Source organism: Zeugodacus cucurbitae, chromosome 6, assembly GCF_028554725.1.
Source record: "Zeugodacus cucurbitae isolate PBARC_wt_2022May chromosome 6, idZeuCucr1.2, whole genome shotgun sequence".
In the NCBI taxonomy this organism is placed as follows: Eukaryota; Metazoa; Arthropoda; class Insecta; order Diptera; family Tephritidae; genus Zeugodacus; species Zeugodacus cucurbitae.
The window spans coordinates 17,490,355-17,513,411 of NC_071671.1; the positions used below are offsets into that span (position 1 = coordinate 17,490,355).

General features: G+C 36.1%; 1 protein-coding gene across 13 annotated transcripts in view; it reads left to right on the forward strand.

The window, feature by feature from the left end:
* The window catches only part of LOC105217992 (protein hu-li tai shao), a 79,215-nt gene that overhangs the window by 32,654 nt on the left and 23,504 nt on the right, over positions 1–23,057 (forward strand). For all 13 annotated transcript variants that reach the window (XM_029043903.2, XM_029043901.2, XM_029043902.2 and 10 more), the window contains 8 exons: positions 13,685–13,959; positions 14,213–14,687; positions 14,841–15,576; positions 15,650–15,773; positions 20,402–20,512; positions 20,580–20,874; positions 20,949–21,074; positions 22,164–22,235. In XM_029043903.2, the coding sequence (XP_028899736.2) occupies positions 13,858–13,959; positions 14,213–14,687; positions 14,841–15,576; positions 15,650–15,773; positions 20,402–20,512; positions 20,580–20,874; positions 20,949–21,074; positions 22,164–22,235 (2,041 nt within the window). In that variant the 5' untranslated portion in view covers positions 13,685–13,857. The remainder of the gene's footprint in view (positions 1–13,684; positions 13,960–14,212; positions 14,688–14,840; positions 15,577–15,649; positions 15,774–20,401; positions 20,513–20,579; positions 20,875–20,948; positions 21,075–22,163; positions 22,236–23,057) is intronic.

Genomic DNA, 23,057 nt, shown 5'->3' on the forward strand with positions numbered 1-23,057 from the left:
CAACAGTCGGAAAATTCAGCCTCCATGACGAAACATCGCCAAATGGCCTGAGGCTGATCGACTTCGCTGGGGCCCGAAATATGGTCGTTTGTAGTACCAGATTCCAGCATAAGAAAATACATAAAGCTACTTGGCTGTCTCCTGATCGAAACACGCGGAACCAAATCGATCACGTTGTGATAGACGGAAGACATGTCTCCTGTGTTTTAGACGTGCGTACGCTCCGAGGTCCAAATATAGACTCGGACCATTATCTGGTCGCAGCGAAGATACGCACCCGCCTCTGTGCAGAAAAGAATGCCCGTCAACAAACACAAGGAAGGTTCGACGTCGAAAAGCTGCAATCGCAACAGACAGCCACGAAATACTCTACTCGACTTGCACTCCTGCTCTCTGAGAGCACTCATCAGCATCTCGGTATAAGGGAACTGTGGAACGGCATCTCAAACTCACTGCGTACCGCTGCAGCCGAAACAATTGGTTTTCGGCAACGACAAAAAACAAGCTGGTACGATGAGGAGTGCCGTCTCGCAGCGGAGAGAAAACAGACTGCCTACCTCGCAACGTTGCAAACGACCACAACACGTGCGAGATGGGATAGATACCGAGATCTGAAGAGGGAAGCGAGAGGCATCTGCAGACAAAAAAGAAAGAGGCCGAAATGCGTGAGTACGAAGAGCTTGAGAAGCTGGCAGACAGAAGTATATATATATATATTTGGCGCAGGAACCGCTTTAAGCGATTATAGCCGAATCCACCAGAGCGCGCCACTCATTCCTCCTTTTTGCTTTTTGGCGCCAACTGGAAACACCAAGTGAAGCCAGGTCACTTTGCACTTGGTCTTTCCACCGGAGTGGAGGTCGTCCTCTTCCGCGGCTTCCTCCAGCGGGTACTGCATCAAATACTTTCAGAGCTGGAGTGTTTTCTTCCATCCGTACAACATGACCTAGCCAGCGTAGCCGCTGTCTTTTTATTCGCTGAACTATGTCAATGTCGTCGTATAAATCGTACAGCTCATCGTTCCATCGTCTGCGGTATTCGCCGTTGCCAATGTTTAGAGGACCATAAATCTTGCGCAAAACCTTTCTCTCGAAAACCCCAAGAGTCGTCTCATCGGATGTTGTCATCGTCCACGCTTCAGCGCCATACATCAGGACGGGAATAATGAGCGACTTATAGAGTTTGATTTTGGTTCGTCGAGAGAGGACTTTACTTTTCAATTGCCTACTCAGTCCAAAGTAGCACCTGTTGGCAAGAGTGATTCTGCGTTGGATTTCAAGGCTGACATTGTTGGTGTTGTTAATGCTGGTTCCCAGATAAACGAAATTATCTACAACTTCAAAGTTATGACTGTCAACAGTGACGTGGGAGCCAAGACGCGAGTGCGCTGACTGTTTGTTTGATGACAGGAGATATTTCGTCTTGTCCTCATTCACCACCAGACCCATACGCTTCGCTTCTTTATCTAGTCTGGAAAACGCAGAACAAACGGCGCGGTTGTTGCTTCCGATGATATCAATATCATCGGCATACGCCAGGAGCTGTACACTCTTGTAGAAGATTGTACCCTCTCTATTTAGTTCTGCAGCTCGTATTATTTTTTCCAGCAATAGATTGAAGAAGTCGCACGATAGTGAGTCACCCTGTCTGAAGCCTCGTTTGGTATCGAACGGCTCGGAGAGGTCCTTCCCGATCCTGACGGAGCTTTTGGTGTTGCTCAACGTCAGCTTACATAGCCGTATTAGTTTTGCAGGGATACCAAATTCAGACATCGCGGCATAAAGGCAGCTCCTTTTCGTGCTATCGAAGGCAGCTTTAAAATCGATAAAAAGATGGTGGGTATCGATTCTTCTCTCTCGGGTCTTTTCCAAGATTTGGCGCATGGTGAATATCTGGTCCATTGTAGATTTTCCAGGCCTAAAGCCACACTGATAAGGTCCAATCAGTTCGTTGACGGTGGGCTTTAGTCTTTCACACAATACGCTCGACAAAACCTTATATGCGATATTGAGGAGACTTATACCACGGTAGTTGGCGCAGATTGTGGGGTCTCCCTTCTTATGGATTGGGCAGAGCACACTAAGATTCCAATCGTCAGGCATGCTTTCTTCCGACCATATTCTACAAAGAAGCTGATGCATGCACCTTATCAGTTCTTCGCCGCCGTATTTGAATAGCTCGGCCGGTAATCCATCGGCCCCCGCCGCTTTGTTGTTCTTCAAGCGGGTAATTGCTATTCGAATTTCTTCATGGTCGGGTAATGGAACATCTATTCCATCGTCATCGATTGGGGAATCGGGTTCGCCATCTCCTGGTGTTGTACTTTCACTGCCATTGAGCAGGTCGGAGAAGTGTTCCCTCCATAATCCCAGTGTGCTCTGGACATCCGTTACCAGATTACCTTCTCGGTCCCTACATGATAATGCTCCGGTCTTGAAACCTTCTGTTAATCGCCTCATCTTTTCATAAAATTTTCGAGCATTACCCATGTCGGCCAGCTTTTCAAGCTTTTCATACTCACGCATTTCGGCCTCTTTCTTTTTACGTCTGCAAATGCGTCTCGCTTCCCTCTTCAGTTCTCGATATCTATCCCACCCCGAACGTGTTGTGGTCGATCGCAACGTTGCGAGGTAGGCAGTCTGTTTTCTCTCCATTGCGGAACGACAATTCTCATCGTACCAACTGGTTTTTTGGCGTTGCCGGAGACCAATTGTTTCGGCTGCAGCGGTATGCAATGAGTTTGAGATGCCGTTCCACAGCTCCCTTATATCGAGATGCTGATGAGTGCTCTCAGAGAGCAGGAGTGCAAGTCGAGTAGAAAATCGTTCGGCTGTCGGTTGTGATTGCAGCTTTTCGACGTCGAACCTTCCTTGTGTTTGTTGACGGGCGTTCTTTGCTGCACAGAGGCGAGTGCGTATCTTTGCTGCTACTAGATAATGGTCCGAGTCAATGTTTGGTCCTCGGAGCGTACGCACGTCTAAAACACTGGAGACATGTCTTCCGTCTATCACAACGTGATCGATTTGATTGCGCGTGTTTCGATCAGGGGACAGCCACGTTGCTTGATGAATTTTTTTATGCTGGAATCTGGTACTACAGACAACCATATTTCGGGCCCCAGCGAAGTCGATCAGCCTTAGGCCGTTTGGCGATGTTTCGTCATGGAGGCTGAATTTTCCGACTGTTGTGCCAAAGACACCTTCTTTACCCACCCTGGCGTTAAAATCGCCAAGCACGATTTTGACATCGTGGCGGGGGCAGCGCTCATAGATGCGTTCAGACAGAAGTAATGCTCGAAAATTTTATGAAAAAATGAAGCGACTTAACGAAGGTTTCAAGACCGGAGCATCCTCATGTAGAGACCAAGGTGGTAATCTGGTAACCGATGTCCAGGGCATACTGGGATTATGGAGGGAACACTTCTCCGACCTGCTGAACGGCAGTGAGAGTACAACACCAGGAGATGGCGAACCCGATCCCCCAATCGATGACGATGGAACAGATGTACCATTACCCGACCATGAAGAAATTCGAATAGCAATTACCCGCTTGAAGAACAACAAAGCGGCGGGGCCCGATAGATTACCGGCAGAACTATTAAAATACGGCGGCGAAGAACTGATAAGGTGCATGCATCAGCTTCTTTGCAGAATATGGTCGGAAGAAAGCATGCCTGACGATTGGAATCTCAGTGTGCTCTGCCCAATCCATAAAAAGGGAGATCCCACAATCTGCGCCAATTACCGTGGGATCAGCCTCCTAAATATCGCATACAAGGTTCTATCGAGCGTACTGTGTGAAAGACTAAAGCCCACCGTCAACAAACTGATTGGACCTTATCAGTGTGGCTTTAGACCTGGAAAATCGACAACTGACCAGATATTCACCATGCGCCAAATCTTGGAGAAGACCCGTGAAAGGAGGATCGACACACTGCTTTCGACAGCACGAAAAGGAGCTGCGTTTACGCCGCGATGTCTGAATTTGGTATCCCCGCAAAACTAATACGGCTGTGTAAATTGACGTTGAGCAACACCAAAAGCTCTGTCATGATTGGGAAGGACCTCTCCGAGCCGTTCGATACCAAACGAGGTTTCAGACAAGGTGACTCACTATCGTGCGACTTCTTTAACCTGATGCTGGAAAAAATTATAAGAGCTGCAGAGCTAAACCGAGAAGGCACAATCTTCTACAAGAGTGTACAGCTCCTGGCGTACGCCGATGATATTGATATCATCGGAAGCAACAACCGCGCCGTTTGTTCTGCTTTTTCCCGCATGGATAAGGAGGCGAAGCGAATGGGTCTGGAGGTGAATGAGGACAAGACGAAATATCTCCTGTCATCAAGCAAACAGTCGGCGCATTCGCGTCTTGGCTCCCACGTCACTGTTGACAGTCATAACTTCGAGGTCGTAGATAATTTCGTATACCTGGGAACCAGCATCAACAACACGAACAATGTCAGCCTCGAAATCCAGCGCAGAATAACTCTTGCCAACAGGTGCTACTTTGGACTGAGTAGGCAATTGAACAGTAAAGTCCTCTCTCGACGAACCAAAATCAAGCTCTACAAGTCGCTTATCATTCCCGTCCTGCTTTACGGTGCAGAAGCTTGGACGATGTCAACATCAGATGAGACGACACTAGGAGTTTTCGAGAGGAAAATTTTGCGCAAGATTTATGGTCCTCAGAACATTGGCAACGGCGAATACCGCAGACGATATAACGATGAGCTGTACGAGTTATACGACGACATTGACATAGTTCAGCGAATAAAAAGACAGCGGCTACGCTGGCTAGGTCATGTTGTCCGAATGGACGAGAGCACTCCAGCCCTAAAAGTGTTCGATGCAGTACCCGCCGGAGGAAGCCGAGGAAGAGGAAGGCCTCCACTCCGTTGGAGGGACCAGGTGGAGAGCGACCTGGTTACACTTGGGATCTCCAACTGGCGCCGAACTGCGAAGGAGAGAGAGAGGTGGCGCACTATCGTCGATTCGGCTATAACCGGCTAAACGGTTGCAACGTGATTGGCGTACTTACCTTTATGTAAACGTAAACCAACCTTTGATGGGGTTAAAAAAACGTCTAACGGTGAAGCAGCAATATGTTTATATATTATATTTATATAAACGCTTGCTGAATTGTACTCTGACCGCCGGTCGACCTCAATCATTTCTTGTGTGCACCTTGTAAAGCAGTAATTACCGCCATCGTGCTTACCATCAGCACTCCGTGCAAAGTAAATAAATATTATGCATTTGCTGCATGCATGCAAGTGCATGCCGCACACGCTCGCAACTGACTGCCGTCATAGATGCTCATGCTCTGCTAGTATATACATACCTGCATCAATTATGCAAAACGTGTTCTGTATTTGTTGTTATTATTATTGTTATTTTTTGTACTCAAGGATCGTTCGTACTTTGTACGCTTAACTAGTCACCACCAGCGGCTTTGGTTCATTCTTGGTTTGGTTTGGTCTGTGTGTGCGCGGCAGCGACGGATATGAGCTTGGCGGTTTGATGGTTTTGCGGTTTCAGTGAGCAATGTGTATCTGGTACATGTTTACATTGGTAAAAAAGTGTGTTAATCATTAGTGTTGCAAACTATAGCTAAGCACATTTTGGGACGAAGAGCAATGCTGGTTAGTTACATTCACACCAAAATAATTTTTGGATAAGAAAATATATTTTTCTTTAAGCTGATAAAATATTGATAAATCCACTACTATTAATATTTAATATATATTATTTGTTTGAGATATTTTAACGAGACATATAAAAATCACTCATCAGCAACTCGGTACATGTTAACCCTTTCATGTCAGAATTAAAATGGGCGGAGCTAACATTTTTTTTAGGACAGATATATATTAGTCTTAACTCAAATATGAAGTGATAAAAATTTCAAAGTCCTATGTATCCTGGTTCATTAGTTACAGGATGTTGCTTATAGGCACAAATTAGATTATTATAAAAAAACTAAACACTTTTCTCGTGAAATTTTTTTTTTAAATAACTCTCTTATCTTTACTTATTTATATAGTTCACTTTGTTTTAAAATAAAACAATTTTTTTTTATGTTTTTGAGCACTTTTTGTATAAACACTTCAGTATAACTTTTTCGCGAAACCGATTTTGACAATTCCACTCTGCGGAGAAGGCCTACTGAATGAATACGTGCACAGCTCATTACAAAAAATGTAACTGTAAGCTTGCACAACACATAAGTCTACATAATTGAAAAAACCGCTGGTCAAAAATATTTAAATAACGAGAGTTAGAAGCCGGTAAGTACAATGTTGCCTATAGGCAACATTTGGCATGAAAGGGTTAACTGTGCAACGGCATGCCGCGGCATCTCAAATTCACTGCGTACTGTTGCTACTCAAAACAACGACTGATATGATCGCAACGTTGCGATCGATTAAAACACGAGAGGGATGGGATAGATACCGTGAGTGAAGAGAGAGGCGAGACGCATGTGTAGACAAGAAAGAAATCATTTTTGGAGGAAACACTTCTACCTGCTGAATGACAGTGAAAACATAAAACCAAGAGATAGCGAATCCGATACCTCAATCGATTATGAACAGTCAGCGCATTCGCGTTTTGGCTCTTACGTCACTTTTGAAAGTCATAACTTTGAAATTGTAGATAATTCTATATTGGAAACCGCATTAATATAAACAACAATGTCAGCCTTGAAGTTCAACGCAGAATCACATTTACCAACAGTTGCTACTATGGACTGAGTAGGCTATTGAAAAGTACAAAAAAGTGGTATAGTCGAACAAAGAGCAAACTGTATAAGTCTCTCAGCATTCCCGTTCTGTTTTATGTCGCAGAAGCGTGGACGATGCCAACAACTGATGAGACGGCACTAGGAGTTTTCGTGAGAAAGGTTTTACGAAAGTTTTATGGTTCTTTGAACATTGGCAACGGCGAATATCGCAGACGATGGAACAGTATGTGTTATACAACGACATTGACATAGGCGGTCAGCGAATAAAAAGACAGTGTTACGCTGGATGAAGAGGTGGAAGTAGAGGCAGAGGCAGAGGAAGACCTCCACTCCGTTGGAAAAACCAGGTGGAGAAGAAGTGACATCACCAATTGGTGCCAAACTACGAAAAAGAAAAAATAATGTCGCAGTTTTATTGATGCGGCTATAATCGCATAAACAGTGTTTACTGAGTAAAGAAGAAGAATAATGTAAAGAGCAAACTAAAGTTTTTGACTGTTTATCGAAATAACTTTGTATGAATTTATAGTGATAAGCATTCTGTGACTATCATCCTCAGAGAAAAAATTGGAATCCAAAACTCTCCACCAAGTTCAAATAAATATTTACAGTTAGGCCTAACGGCATTGTTATCTAGACATAAAAGCTACCGAACTTATCGCCATTGTGATCACTACTAAATGACATTGTCGCATATACCGAGAGTGATCGGTTGTATTCACAGCAAATGAGACGTGAATAACGCTGTTTGAAATCGATACAATCAATTCCAATACAGAAAAAGTGGCAAACTCAAATGTTTATTTACATTTTTGAGATTAGACACTGAAAAATTTTGTTACAATAAAATGCATATCTGTGCTGTGGAATCAACATCGCTATCGATTACATAAACAGCTGACCTAGCAGTCGGGCAATCGAAGGAGAACGTACGGCTGTTGTGATTTGACTTTGAAGTGAGCTAGTTTGGAAAATCTGGCAAATAGAGAGAAATATGCAAACGAAAAAATGAAAACTATGCTAACCGCAACCAAAAAAGCAAAGCATAAAATGGTTAACGTAACAAACAACAGCTATTACAAAATGCAAATGTGAAGCGTAAAGAGCCACAACGAAATATACCAATTAGCTCAGGGTAATTTGAAAAATGCCTAACCGTGTGAATAATGTGAAATTAGGTGCGAAAAATTCAAGTTTTTACTCAACAAGCAATAAGTGTTTGTTTCTTTGACTTTCAAGCTAAATATGATTTTTTTTCAATAATTTTTATGTTTTAAACTCAGTGTTATGTTTGACCAATTAGTTGCGCCTTGTTTTCTGAAATTAAAATGTAAAAACGTATGTGAAGAAATTGTAAGAAAGTAGAAAGTTAAAGTTTACGTCTTCCCACACTAAAATTCAACAAAGAACTCTTTAATTGCTGATATTTTAAAGTAGCAAGTAAAGCAGACAATGAAAATACATTTTTTCTTTTAATTAATTCTCACTTGGCTACCACGCTTATAATTTTTCTGATTTTTTCTATTGAACAATTGTTGCCTCCAATCAAAGTTCATTAATCAACGATCAATCTCACTTCTTACTCTTGTACAGTTAGAAAAATCGTGAAGTAATCAAGCGTCCCACCCACCAATCTAGCAAATAATGCATCGTTTCTACCTACCACCGTTCAAACTACATACATACATACTTTTGCTGACTGTTTATAACTCCACACTTTCTTCTTAAGTCTATAGTGTTTGATTGTTGCCGGCCGGCCGCTACAAATGTTGGATCATCGATCAGCCCAATCGTTTGGAAAACGTTGTGCATTTGTACGTTGAATATTGAACGGTCGATTAGACAGTTGAGTGAACTGACTCATACGCCTTCTTCTTTATGTACACACGTGTATGTTTGTAGCCTTATGTGTGCTGAAGCGTTTAAAAGACGCCCACACCATGTGCAACTATTTTTTCGATTTGGTGAATTAAGCGTTGAAAAATAACAAAAATATTTAAAAATAAAACGAAATTGAATTAATTTAGTGAAATAAACAGTAAACAACTGAATTTGTGATTTAAAATCATTTTTTTTGTTCTTTTTTAATTTTGTTAGCGATATAATGTTCATTATTGTATGGCATAGTTGCTTTCTTCTCAAAACGTGTGTATTTATGCAGTTAACAGTTGATTGTTATACATTTTTATGTTACCACTTGAGCTGTCACCATTCTTAATATTCCAAAATAATGGTTCCACATTATCATATTTTCACAGTCCGTTAAAAATTTCCGACTTTTCTTTATATATTTTAATAAAACGAATTACCAATTTCCACACCGTAACCCTACATTTTGGTTTTCTCCCAATTGCATTTTGTATGAATTGCAAATATTTTAATTAAAATTTTATTAAAATGCTTTCATTTGTCATATTTATATTTTCAATTTTATCGCTAACTCTCCACTCGTTACTATCGCCTAGCTTTTTCTGCTATTTGCTTTTATTCCGCACATCGTTCGTTGGCCAAACGGCCTGCATAATTTTATGTTTTGTAAATAGAAACTTAAAATGTGACATATCTCTCACGTAGTTAGTGTGACTTGCGGAAGTTCCATGACGACATAGCACCACTTTCCATATAAATATTTCCTGCCCAACAGCTATACATAACCTTTTGTCACTATAAAATCCATAGTGAACAAAGGCGCCAGTAACATTAACATAGATAGTGGAAAAAAATATCCGTAATTAACATTAGTAACTGCACTTTTGCGCTACGTAAAAAATGCTGCAATGCAACTGAACACTCAACGAAGTTGCACTTTTAATTTTCACCCCTTTTTTTCACCAACCTATTGCTACATAAAGTGCATAATGACGAATCATATACAATAAGCTAGCTTGCAACAACAACGAATGCATTTAGGTGTAACAATATTATAGAAGTTTGGGTTACATTGCATGTTGACGTGCAATTAGTTGCAAGTCGCACGTAGGCACGAGTCGTATAAGAAGAAAGTTGTGTTTTTGTGAATAAATGGTAGTTTAGAAACAAAAAAAAATACTGAAAAAAATATAAATATTTTGTATAATATATTATTTAAAAAATCTACATTAAATATTTATTTGTTTCTTAATATTAAGTGTATATGTATGTTACTATTCAAGTAGTATTCGCCAGTTGTAATAAGTAACGAAAAACGTTGTTCCAAGCTACATATGTATGTACGTAAGTGCTATTGAGTGTCAATCTTGACAAACTCTAGTGACAGCCCGTGAATGAACTTAAACGTAAAGTGTTGGTTGTTTGTGTTGTAATATCTTTATTTTAACGTTTCAATGTTTGTCTCTGCATTTTTTGTAACTGTGCACCATAATTGCTGTCTGACGCGGTTCGTTTCGTTTGTGACAACTCACGTGTAAAGGGTAACGGCAATAAAACAAATGTAAAAATAAAACAAACAAGAAAACCATGATAATAAGATAACTTTTTGCAAATGTTTGCAAAAATAAAAAGTCATAAAATGTTACGCTTCCAAGTTAAAACTCAATTTTACCATTTTCAATTAAAAGACTGAGTCATTGTGCTTTTTTGGTATCTTATCGCTACACATTATTTAATTTAAACTAAAAGCGAATTCATTTTTATATACTGTTCTAATTAACTGGTTGCTTTTATAAAGTTACAATAAATCTTCGTGAGTTAAATTAGTTCGATCGTCCATTTATTTTTATTTGAAACTGAACTTTTGAAAAATTTATACTTTTATTTACGAGACTCACTAATTAAATCCCATCATCGGCCTGAATGAGTGGTCTCATGAGGAAAATTGTGAAAGTTCTGCCAAAAATAGTAATTGTCGCTTCTCATTAATAAATGTTTCTAGGAGTAGATATCACCCTCCCCAACATCTGTCATTTAACGGGTGATTTTTTTGAGGTTAGGATTTTCATGCATTAGTATTTGACAGATCACGTGGGATTTCAGACATGGTGTCAAAGAGAAAGATGCTCAGTATGCTTTGACATTTCATCATGAATAGACTTACTAACGAGCAACGCTTGCAAATCATTGAATTTTATTACCAAAATCAGTGTTCGGTGTTCCGCTTTTTTATCGACAAATTTTGTTCAGCGATGAGGCTCATTTCTGGTTGAATGGCTACGTAAATAAGCAAAATTGCCGCATTTGGGGTGAAGAGCAACCAGAAGCCGTTCAAGAACTGCCCATGCATCCCGAAAAATGCACTGTTTGGTGTGGTTTGTACGCTGGTGGAATCATTGGACCGTATTTTTTCAAAGATGCTGTTGGACGCAACGTTACGGTGAATGGCGATCGCTATCGTTCGATGCTAACAAACTTTTTGTTGCCAAAAATGGAAGAACTGAACTTGGTTGACATGTGGTTTCAACAAGATGGCGCTACATGCCACACAGCTCGCGATTCTATGGCCATTTTGAGGGAAAACTTCGGAGAACAATTCATCTCAAGAAATGGACCCGTAAGTTGGCCACCAAGATCATGCGATTTAACGCCTTTAGACTATTTTTTGTGGGGCTACGTCAAGTCTAAAGTCTACAGAAATAAGCCAGCAACTATTCCAGCTTTGGAAGACAACATTTCCGAAGAAATTCGGGCTATTCCGGCCGAAATGCTCGAAAAAGTTGCCCAAAATTGGACTTTCCGAATGGACCACCTAAGACGCAGCCGCGGTCAACATTTAAATGAAATTATCTTCAAAAAGTAAATGTCATGAACCAATCTAACGTTTCAAATAAAGAACCGATGAGATTTTGCAAATTTTATGCGTTTTTTTTTTTTAAAAAGTTATCAAGCTCTTAAAAAATCACCCTTTATAATTTTTCAACAAGTCTCAAACAAAAATGTGTAGCTGGCATAAAAATATCTCGCATAGCTAATGTATTAAACAAAAACAACATCAAGTTGAAATAAAATGAAATCAAGCATCGGGAAATTCAAAAATAAACATATGAGAAAGTGAATTTTAGCGGCCACCAAATGAATCGAGAAAACAAATTTAGGCAAAATAGGCGACCGACCGACCGTACCGCCTAAGTGCCCCACATACAACAAACACACAGCGAAACAATTTTAAGAAAAGTTCGCCGGCCGCAAAGCGAGTGACGTGTGACGCGCGTGTGCTTTTGGTGTGGAATGTTTACGTTTAGTTAAAGTAAAAAAATATAAATTTAAATTAAATAAACAAAAAAAGCATCCTGACCGTACGAGCGTTCGCAGTTGTTGTGCTGCGTTCTAAAACTTACAAAATTTCTATTTTTGTGCAGATATTTTCCTAAACGTAGCCAATAGGAAACTCAAAGTACAATACACAGCCTGCAGTAAATATGTAAATGAAAAATGAAATGAAAATTTGAAATGTTCTATTTGAGCTGAGTGTAAGTGTGGCGGACGTACAGCTCAACAGCTGGCTACCGGTTGAGACGTTCGGATAAGTGCTGTGAAATGTATGAAAAAAATTAATATATTCGTACATGTGTTCTACAAGTTTATTACTATCCGCCAACAGTAGCGCGACGACATGTGCACAATTTGAAGGCAAAAAAAAAATTAATAAAAAGTGAAGTGGCTGCATGAGAAAGCTAGATTTTTATTGCAGCCGAAGTTGGTTGGTGGTGGGTGGAATAGCCTGTGGAATGGAGGAAAATTTAGTACATGCTACGCGGCATTCAACAATTCTCACAATTTTATGTGTTTACTGAGTAATCGTGTTTTTTTATTTGTCCGATTCTATGCAGATATAGCCTTGAGATTCTTTTTTGTGCATATTAGAATTGTTTAGAAAATATACAGAATGTGAGTGTGCTTTTAATACGGCAATATTTGAGTGTAAAAGTATACCAAAAAATGTGCTTGGTTGAATACACAGCAATATTTTTAAAGAAGTTCTAAAATTGTGTACGATATAAAGAATGTATGATAAAAAAAAAAACAATAACTTTATTAAAAAGTTAAAATTTTTAAATATAAACAATGTTTTATACATTATTTGTCAATCCTTAAAAAAATGGATTTATTAAAGTTAAGAGTTGTGTATTTAACATAATGATTGCGTGCATCTATGGTTTTATCTTAACTGCACCTTTTCACCTACAGTACTATAATAATCCGTACTTTGACCCAACTGCAAGATAATCAAAAGTAAACAGTTTACACTAGATTCCACCCACCTTGTCAACTATGTATGAGTCAACAAGCAACAATTGCAAATCTGCTTGTGTCAGCTTTTAATTGGGGTCAACTCGCTCTTTTAACCCACAAGCGCTCTTTGCACAACCAGTTGCTTATGTGAATGCACTAAATTTTGCTCTTATAAACGCCGATTACTCTTGCAATGCAAAATATTTATTGAAAGAGATACAAAAACGCAAAGAGCGTGTAGTCCTACTGTATAAACTACATTTTGTTGTTTTTATAGTTTCTGCTCAGCTGTGCAATTTTCGTGCGTTCTACTCTTCTCGCAAACAAGTCGTGTTTGTTCGTGCTGATTTAGACTTTATAAGGTCACTACCGACGCGGAGTGGTGCGACAACAATGCATGTATCCTATTACATTGGTCTGTGATATGCGCTCATCCTTTTTAAAATCACATACTTTTCATTTGATGTTTCTATGCATTCTTCCTATAGCTTTTGATACACATTTTCATAGTAAACGTCCTTCAGCCGCTCATAGACGTTCAGTCTCCTGCCAAATGTGTAGGCAGGCGGTCGGTTGTTTATAACGACGAAAAGTTGGTGGGCGTTTGGGTTTCGAAGTTTGTTTGTGTGTCGTTTATTGGTTTAACTGCATTCTATCTGCATTTGTCTGTACATGTTTGAGTACGTGTGTATATGTTGTATTGCATTTCAAAGCTTAAATTGTTTATATTACAACTTTTTTAACACTTTCCTTTTATCCTTCTTTATCATTGCAGCTATTTAAGGAAAGAAAATTAAAAAAAAAAGTAATAAAATCAGCAACAGTCTAAATTTTTGTGCAGCAGACAGCCGTTGAGAAAACTATATACAGCAACAGACGTTAAAATAATATATATATATATAAAATTATATATAACAGCCATAAATTCAAGTAAAAACTACAACAAAAATGACTGAAGTTGAACAGCAGCCACCGCCACAAAATGGCATAGACCTTTCCGCTGCCGAAGAGGATGATAGCAGTAAAGCGCGTCCAGCCGATATTGAGCAGGTATGCATACCAACGAACACAGCACATTTTTTCGCTCATGCTTCACCCACTCTAGTCACCGTAAGTGGCTAAAAGCAGCCAAATTGTATTGCAGTCCAATGCATTTGAGAGTCCAGAGCTGCATCGATTTTTCACACTTGTTCAAGTGGGCTGAATGCCAGCCACAAATTATTAACCATTCATCCATACATTTAATTAAATTATGAATTTAATGAATTTACTGACATTAAACAAATCAAAACTTTTTTCACAGGATATGCGCGAAATGGAGCGCCGCAAACGTGTTGAGGCCATTATGGGTTCGAAACTCTTTCGCGAGGAATTGGAACGCATCGTGGATTCGGCACGTGACGGTGGCGGTATACTGCAACAGTTATCGGACATAATGGGCGTACCGACATCGACGCGTGTGGGCAATGTCTTCAAGGCCACCAATTGTATGCTGCCGATTAATGATATACGCGGCGTTGAATCGATGGGCTATGCCAAGGGTGAGAAGATTTTACGTTGCAAATTAGCTGCCACATTCCGTTTGTTGGATCTGTATGGTTGGACGCAAGGATTGGGTGCACAAATCACCGCACGCCTCAAGGTCGATCAGGAGAATTTCTTAGTGAATCCCTATGGCATGATGTATCATGAGATCACAGCGTCATCGTTGAATAGGGTCGATATGCAGGGGCAGGTTATAGAGCAGGGCACCACTAATTTCGGCGTCAATAAGAATCGTAAGTTAAATGAAATAATACATTTTGGAGATTCAAGTTGATAAATACTATACATTTTTTAATGGGCACTAATTGCCAGATTTATAGAAAAATATAGCTGATATTCAAAATTATACAATTACTAATAACAACTCGTTTTTCTATTCCACCCAGACTTTGCCTTGCACTCGGTGGTGCATGCTGCCCGACCAGACATCCGTTGCGCCATCTATATTGGTTGCACACCCGTCGTTGCTGTCTCCTCGTTGAAGGTTGGTCTACTGCCATTGACCCGTGATGCTTGTGTTTTGGGCGAAGTGACCACACACTCGTACACGGGCACACAAATGGATGCCGACGAACGTGATCGTTTGGTGCGCGCACTCGGTCCCAATTCCAAAGTGTTGATACTCAGCAATTATGGTGCATTGTGTTGTGGTGAAACCATTGAGGAGGCATTCTTTGCTGCCAGTCACATTGTGAAAGCCTGTGAAACACAATTACAACTACTGCCAGTCGGTGTGGATAATTTGGTATTGATACCGGAGGAATCACGCAAAGCTATTTATGCAGAAGCGCGCCGCCCACCTGAGGATTTGGAGAAGAAATTCGCTGCCGCTGTGGCTACAGTCGAGGCGAATGCTGCCGAAGCAGCTGCCACCACGGCCGAAGCAGGTGGTGCTGCTGTTGCCGCAAAGTCTACTGCTGGTGCACCCAAGTGGCGTGTGGGTGGTGCTGAATTTGAGGCACTCATGCGTATGTTGGATAATGCTGGTTATCGCACCGGTTATATTTATCGCCATCCGTTGATCAAGTCGGATCCACCGAAGCCGAAGAATGATGTTGAGCTGCCACCAGCGGTTAGCTCGCTGGGTTATCTACTCGAGGAGGAGGAACTTTTGAAACAGGGGTGGGTGTAAAAACATTACCGAGCGTTTGAGAGTGTGCTTTATTTCACGGTTATAACTTTTATTTGCTTGCAGCATCTGGAAGAAGGGTGACCTACGCAAAGGTGGTGATCGCAGCCGATGGCTAAACTCGCCAAATGTCTACCAGAAGGTTGAAGTACTGGAAACTGGCACACCCGATCCCAAGAAGATTACAAAGGTAGAGATTATTACTTTTGAAGATAGATCTGAAGCAAGTCAGAACTAAAATGAAATAAAAATATAAACGATATTAACAATGCTAAGAAAACCCTAAAAACACACGAAATCAAAAGCCCCACTAATCAACCGTACCAAAAAAGGGAAAAGCAAAATATTTATGAAATGACGTAACTAATTCTTATACAAATGTAGAACAAATATTTTTGGGGTTATAAAGTTTGCTAATTAATGAGCACTTAACAATATTTAAATATGAATTATATGTATGTAGCTTTTATAGAAAAACAAATACTGCTAAAACTTTGCTGCCGCCGCTCAATTTTTTCCCTATTAATAAGAGGATCTACAGAGGCACTGCGTTTATTTTAACTAAATATCTAATTGCGAAGTAATGCTAATTTTTTTATTTAATTTATATGCATTCAGCACATTGAAAATATCAAAATTGAGTTTATATTCTTTAAATTATTATTACAGGCATACATATGATTTCCTTAATTTTTATTCATTTTCTTAATTTAATTGGTTTTAATTTAATATAATTTTTTACATTAATTAAATTTTTTTAATTAATTTAAATTTTTGTTTATAAGTTTTTTTTTGCAAATATTTATTTTGTATGCAGTCTACTTCGCTACAACTGCCATAAAATGTTTAACAAAAAATACATATATTATTTTTAGCTAGTCGAAAATATTTTCAATTTATTTGAACAAAAACAAATTTCCCAGCGTCTTAGTAAAAAGGCAATATCCATATTAATTTTTTTAAATTAATTTATTTCGGTTGTGGAATTATCATTCAATAAGTTGTGTATTTTTTTAAATTTTTTTTTAATTTTATTTGTTTATAATTACAAACAAACATTTTTTATTTTTATGCTTTTTTATTCTTGGATGAGTTTTTTCAAATTTATATTGGTATAATTGCATAATTTTATTGCTTTTTTAAATTAAAAAAAAATATATATAATATATTTATTTTTATTTTTGCTTTTTACTTTTTTTATTTGTTATTTTTTTTAAATTTTGCTTTTTTATTTTTACTTTTTTTATTTGTTATTTTTTTTTAATTTTAAAATTGGTTTGTAAGTTGGAAACCTGCAATTTATTATTATTTTCATTTATAATTTATTTGCAATATAATTTGTTTTCTAATATCTTGACGCATACGTTTATATTTGATGCGAATATATTAGTTATTTTTAATTTTATTATAACTTGAAGGTAAATAGTTTATTTTATTAATTTTTTCTATTTTATTTGATTTTTAACACAACGCAACATTCCATTTACAATTTGTGTGCTTGGCTACAAAATGAAACCTCTTTAGAATTTCATAGCAAACCGTTTTTTAGGTTAGGAAAGCGCTTTAAACATTAAACTTCAATAAATACAATCAGCTTAAACCGAAATGCAAAATAGTTTTTAAAATAGCACAAATTACTGAGAAATATGATCGAAAAATATGTGCGCATATTGGTAATGCATATAAAAATCGTATTTAAATTAATCAATTTAATTAGAACACTATATTTTTATACTTAAAAATATTTTATATAATTAAATAATAATATTTTTCAAATTATTGCCGTATTAATATTAAAATGTGCTCTTCTGTACACATTAAGGGTACTCATTTAATGTGGCATTTATATAAAAATGACAATGTGGCAATTTGCAATATAAGTTAAATGAGCACCCTGTAGCAATATTGATATAAGTCAGCTGTTTTTTATTAGTAACAAAAAATAATAAAAAAAAACAAAAACCTTTAAAAATTAAAGTATGAAGTATCACTTCCATTTTATTACAAAATACTAAATGTGCCCTTTGAATCAACAGTTGAGTGTGATTTTCGACAAATGTCACAGAAAATAGTTTCGCATAATTGCAAGATTGTAGCAAAATAAAATTCATGTAACAGCTGTTTTGCGATATTCCCATAAATTTGCGGCATTAAATGAGTACCACTATTATTATTAGGAAAGTGCATATTTTTCGGTCCCTCAACCTATCTAACTATAACGGTATATAAACAATCTTAACTGAAACAGTTATCAGATAACCATCCATAATGATATTACTTGTTTGATTTTGCAGTAACTCAATAAAATAAGTAATTATTTAATGCAATAAATAAAATTACAGAAAAAAGAGAATGATTCACGCATTATTAGCTAAGGGTAAAATGCTTTCATATGTATGTGTGTAAAAGTTAAAGCAAAGCAAGTGGAATACATAATAATATATATATATTAATGAAAATAAACCAATCGAAACAAAAAACATTTTAGTTTTTAATTACTACATGCCCTAATAAAACGAAACTAAACTAGTAATTATTAATAATTGTCATGTCTAAATTATTTTTTAACCCTTTGGTGCTGTTAAAAAAATGTTGTATCCTAATTCGCTTGTGTAATTAATCACTTGTGGGGACTTGTGCTTGAACTGCGGCTGTTAAAATAACCCGTTGATACTTTTGCGTTTTCCACCAGGGCAGCGTAATGTAGTTACTTAAACAATTTACTGAAAAGTACATAAAATATTGTGTTTTTTTATTAATTAAAAATATTTTAGAAATACAAAATTAATAACATGTGTGCAATGCAAGCTGCATTGAAAAGAACAACAAATATAGAAAGAGAAAGAAAATGTTAACCCATTAACGCATTGTACTTTGTAATAGGTCTAAACTAAATATTTTTACAACGGAAAAATGTGTACATACAATTGTGTAAATACTTAATGAACTTTCGATTTTTGTAGCCTAAAATAATACTGTACTAACGTGATATGTGATAATTTGAAAAAATTTTAACAAATTTATGATCGTAATATCGATTGATGGTGTGCAAGAAAATACTTTTGGAAGTGTAGTTAAATTATTGAACGGAATTCATAACCTCAAATTAAATTAAGCCGTACGAAAATCTGATTTTTTCAGAGTATTTTCTTGCGTCTTGGTAATCGATATACATAATTTTTTGCAAAATTTTGTTTGTATCTCTTCACATTTATTTGCCGTCTTTATAATTGTTTTTACAATTTTTTGTTGCATGCTTGCATGATAATTTGTTTCATTTACATATTAATTGAATAAACATTTGTAAGTCATTGTGTTTTGTCAAAATAATGAAAAATAATAATTGTAAAAATTACTCTACAGAGTAAGATAATTTAATTAACAGTTGCAAAAATATCAATACTATAAAAAAATTAATTTTTTATATGAAAAAAATAATTGGTATAAAAATATTAGAATATTTCGGAATAGTGCTGATTCACTACTCAAAACGTTTTATTAGCATTAACCTCAACCATTTCATTTTAAAATTTTTAACCCATCTTGTGGGGAAAAATAGTAATTTAAATTTTAAACTGATAAGTATATAATGGATTGAAATTTTATCTAGTTTTTTTATTATATCGTTTACCATTTTTAACCGCATAAACCAAATTTGCTCGATACAATAATTATTTTTTAATTAATACTTTTTTTTAATTTTTGAAATAATAAATTGATTGTTCTTATGATGACAGATTTGACACAAACTTTTAAACTGATTAAGAGATGCGTTTAAATTTTGTATACACACAGTTTATATGTTTGTAATGGGCATTGTGATATTTTTTTGCTATATTTCATTGTATTTTTTTTTTTCGAATTTCTCATGGGTTTCTTTATATATATTTTTTGTATTAACTGCTTTGCTTTCTGAAATAATATTTATAATAATGAAAAAAAATAATAATAATAAATTTAAGTTATTTAAAATCTCTTATTAATAATTGATAATATTATAATAATATCAATTAATAATATTAATTATTAATATTTAGAAAAAATCTTATTTTCTTGTCATTTATTTTACTTTATTTTTATTTGTTATTTTTACATATTTAATTAATTGGATATTTTAATTTGATAACCTTTTTCTAAATGTATATAATTTTAGTGAATGAGAAGCCACTAACACTAATTATACTCTAAATTATTATTAAAAACCGTGTGTACGTATATTTCTTTAGATATATTATTTTTTTTTAATTTCTTAAACTATTATAAAAATCAATTATATATTTTAAGCACGTTCAGCATTAAATAGTTACAACTAACCAAAATATACTTACATTTACATATAAATATATTCAGGGGTTTACAGCTAAAATTGTCAAAAATTATGGAGTTGTTTTTTAAATATTAATATGTATTATGTATCTAGTAATTACATATAGCTTATGCCTTATCATAGCCAACAACTTAGGCATGCAGTGGCATAATTATGTTAAAATTTACTTAGTTATAGTGGAAAATAATTGCATTAAAAACTTAACAATATTTTCTTTCTCTTTCTATTTTCATTGCATATATTTTTCAAACTGCAAATGAACGCCACATTGCGCTGCCTCAAATCCCATATTCGTATCAAAACTAAAATACTAAAATAACGGCATATACCCATTTGAAATATACCATTTCACTTACCGTTTTCGTATGCGCTATTTGTGTATATTCCGAACAAAATTTCGATTACCAATTCCACACCAACCAAATCCAATATGCCTACAAAATCCCTACCATCGCTATATTTGTTACGTCACGCAATGTTGCCGTTGTTAGTGGGTAGCTGAAGGTTCACCAACACACTCGACACCAGTACGCATCGAAGATCCTTTGCAATTTGTGCCAGCGGGAACAAATCCAAAAGAATTCAGACGCTTGCAACAACAAGTAAGACAACATAAATATCAATAATAACAACAACAAGTTATTTAAAAACAATTTAATTTTACACTAGATCAAAGACAATCGTCGGGCTGACAAAATATCCGCCGGTCCACAATCACACATACTCGAGGGTGTTACTTGGGATGAGGCCAATCGTATTAAGGATGCGACCGTTTCATCGGCTGGTGATCATGTTGTGTTAATGGGCGCAGCCTCTAAGGGTATCATACAGCGTGGCTATCAACATAATGCAGCTGTTTATAAGGCACCATATGCCAAGAATCCATTCGATAATGTCACCGATGATGAGTTGAACGAATACAAACGTACGGTGGAGCGCAAGAAGAAGAGCATTCATGGTGAATGTAAGTGCCTCGCTGAGTTGGTAGTTTTTAATCGTTTCATGGATTATAATATTAATTGTTTACTTTCCGCATAGATACCGATACTGATTTCTCCGAATCGGAGCCACTGAGTTCGATGCCAATCTCAGCACCACCACAGACGAAACAAATAACAATCGCAACTGCCGCAGTTAGTCAATCAGAGCCAGAAGATGTTTCAGGTGAGACAAAAAAATGTATTTAAAAGAATTGTACGAAAGCGCACCAGTAGCACGCCAACAAAATGGTGAAACCCGTAAAAAATATAAAGTGTCATGACTAAACCATAAATAAAGTTATGAAAGTATTATTTGGTACAGAGGATCATACTAGGGAGGCACATATTTGGGTGTAAATGTTTTTTTAAGTGGGCGTGACTCGCCCCTAAATAGGTTTTTTGTGTATATCTCGCAAACCAATAAAGCTATGTAAACCAAACTGTCTGCAGTCGGTTCCCTTACGTACCCCACCACACGGCATGAAAATAGTTGAAATCTGATAATAACTACTCCCACCTCTCTTACAAAGTTTGTGTTGAAAATTACTGAAACCACATCTCAAAAACTACTCGATCGATTTCAATGAAATTCATATTTTATTGACATTCTAATGACACAGATTTTTATCTGAATATGAATGGGCAAAATCGGTGCACAATCACGCCTACTTGTCATATAACTCAATTTTGAATTCAATCTGATGTCTTCTATTTAAAATATATACATACGGAACCAATGAATAGCGGAATAAAACTTTACACAAATACTGTATATGATCTGTAGCATCACTTGAGAAAAAATTGTCGAAATCGGACTATAACTTTTCAAGATTCCGAATATCGAACATAAAGAACATAGTTCCTAAGGAAAAAAATACGGTGGGCTTTATGACGTATAAATCGCTTAATATGTTTGTGATATATCTTAGCAAAATTAAATGAGCGTATAATCTTGGATATAGGATGTGAAAATGAATGGAATCGATGCAGGAATTACCTCAGCCCTCATGTACTATATATGATGATTTTCGTTTTTCTATTGGACTTTATACCGAATATATGGGTCAAATTGTGTTATCTTCAAAAAATTACATCAATAAATGGCGAGAGTATAAAATGTTCGGTTGCACCCGAACTTAGCCTTTCCTTACTTGTTTTTATTTTATTTTATTTGTTAACTTTTTATTTTTGTTTTGGTATGATTACATTTATTTTCTGGTAGATTTTACTTGCTAGATATTCTTAATATTTATATTATATTTCTTATTTCTAGAACACCAAGTGATGAGAATAGAAACCCAACAAGCGCCAGTTCCAAGCCAAGCCGAAGTAGTATTGAGCGATGGTAAGTCCAAACAAGCATATTTACCAATTTTTATTTCCAAACCTGCATAAGTTTCGTTCGTAAACACACTGAGAAAAAAATATATATATATTATTTATATTTTCAAAATTAAAATATGCTGTGCGTAAAGCAATTTTACTACGTCATCATAAAACTTATTTAACAGCGTTTTGTTAATGTCTGAAATTTTGCTTTTATTACATAATAATACATAATATACTTGTGTATGTTCCGATTTTTCTTATTACTTGTTTGTTACTTTCGTTAAAAATATAATTGTTGAAATAAACATATTTATTAATTTGTACGAGTATTTCAGTAGTTTTGTATTGCTTATAATTGTATTGTATTGTTTTGTTTCGTTTTAAATAGTTAATATTTCCATTTTTTTAGTTTGTCCTTTCTAATATTCAATTTCAATTTCTCTTGCGTCAGCCGTTTATTTTAAGTATTATATTTCTGCTGCGAAATGTCAATTTGCCAATACAAGGCTGACATTTTGTGAGGTGACCAGAAAAAATTATATTTTTTATGTTCTTGCCTGTCTATCTCGCGATTTTAATATACTTATTTTTCTTACAATTCTTTTTATAACCTATTATATATTTTTATTTATTATACGTATGTAGTTGCCACTTATCAGCATTAAGTTTTTTAAGCATTTATTTTAGCTATTCTTTTTGTATTATTTAATATTTTAATTTATTTTTACTATTTTATTTTCTCTTTCCCTCCTTAAATACCAACAAAAAACCAAAAATAATTTATGCCACTTTGTGCTACAACGTAAAACACAAATTAAACTAATTTATTTTTTATAAT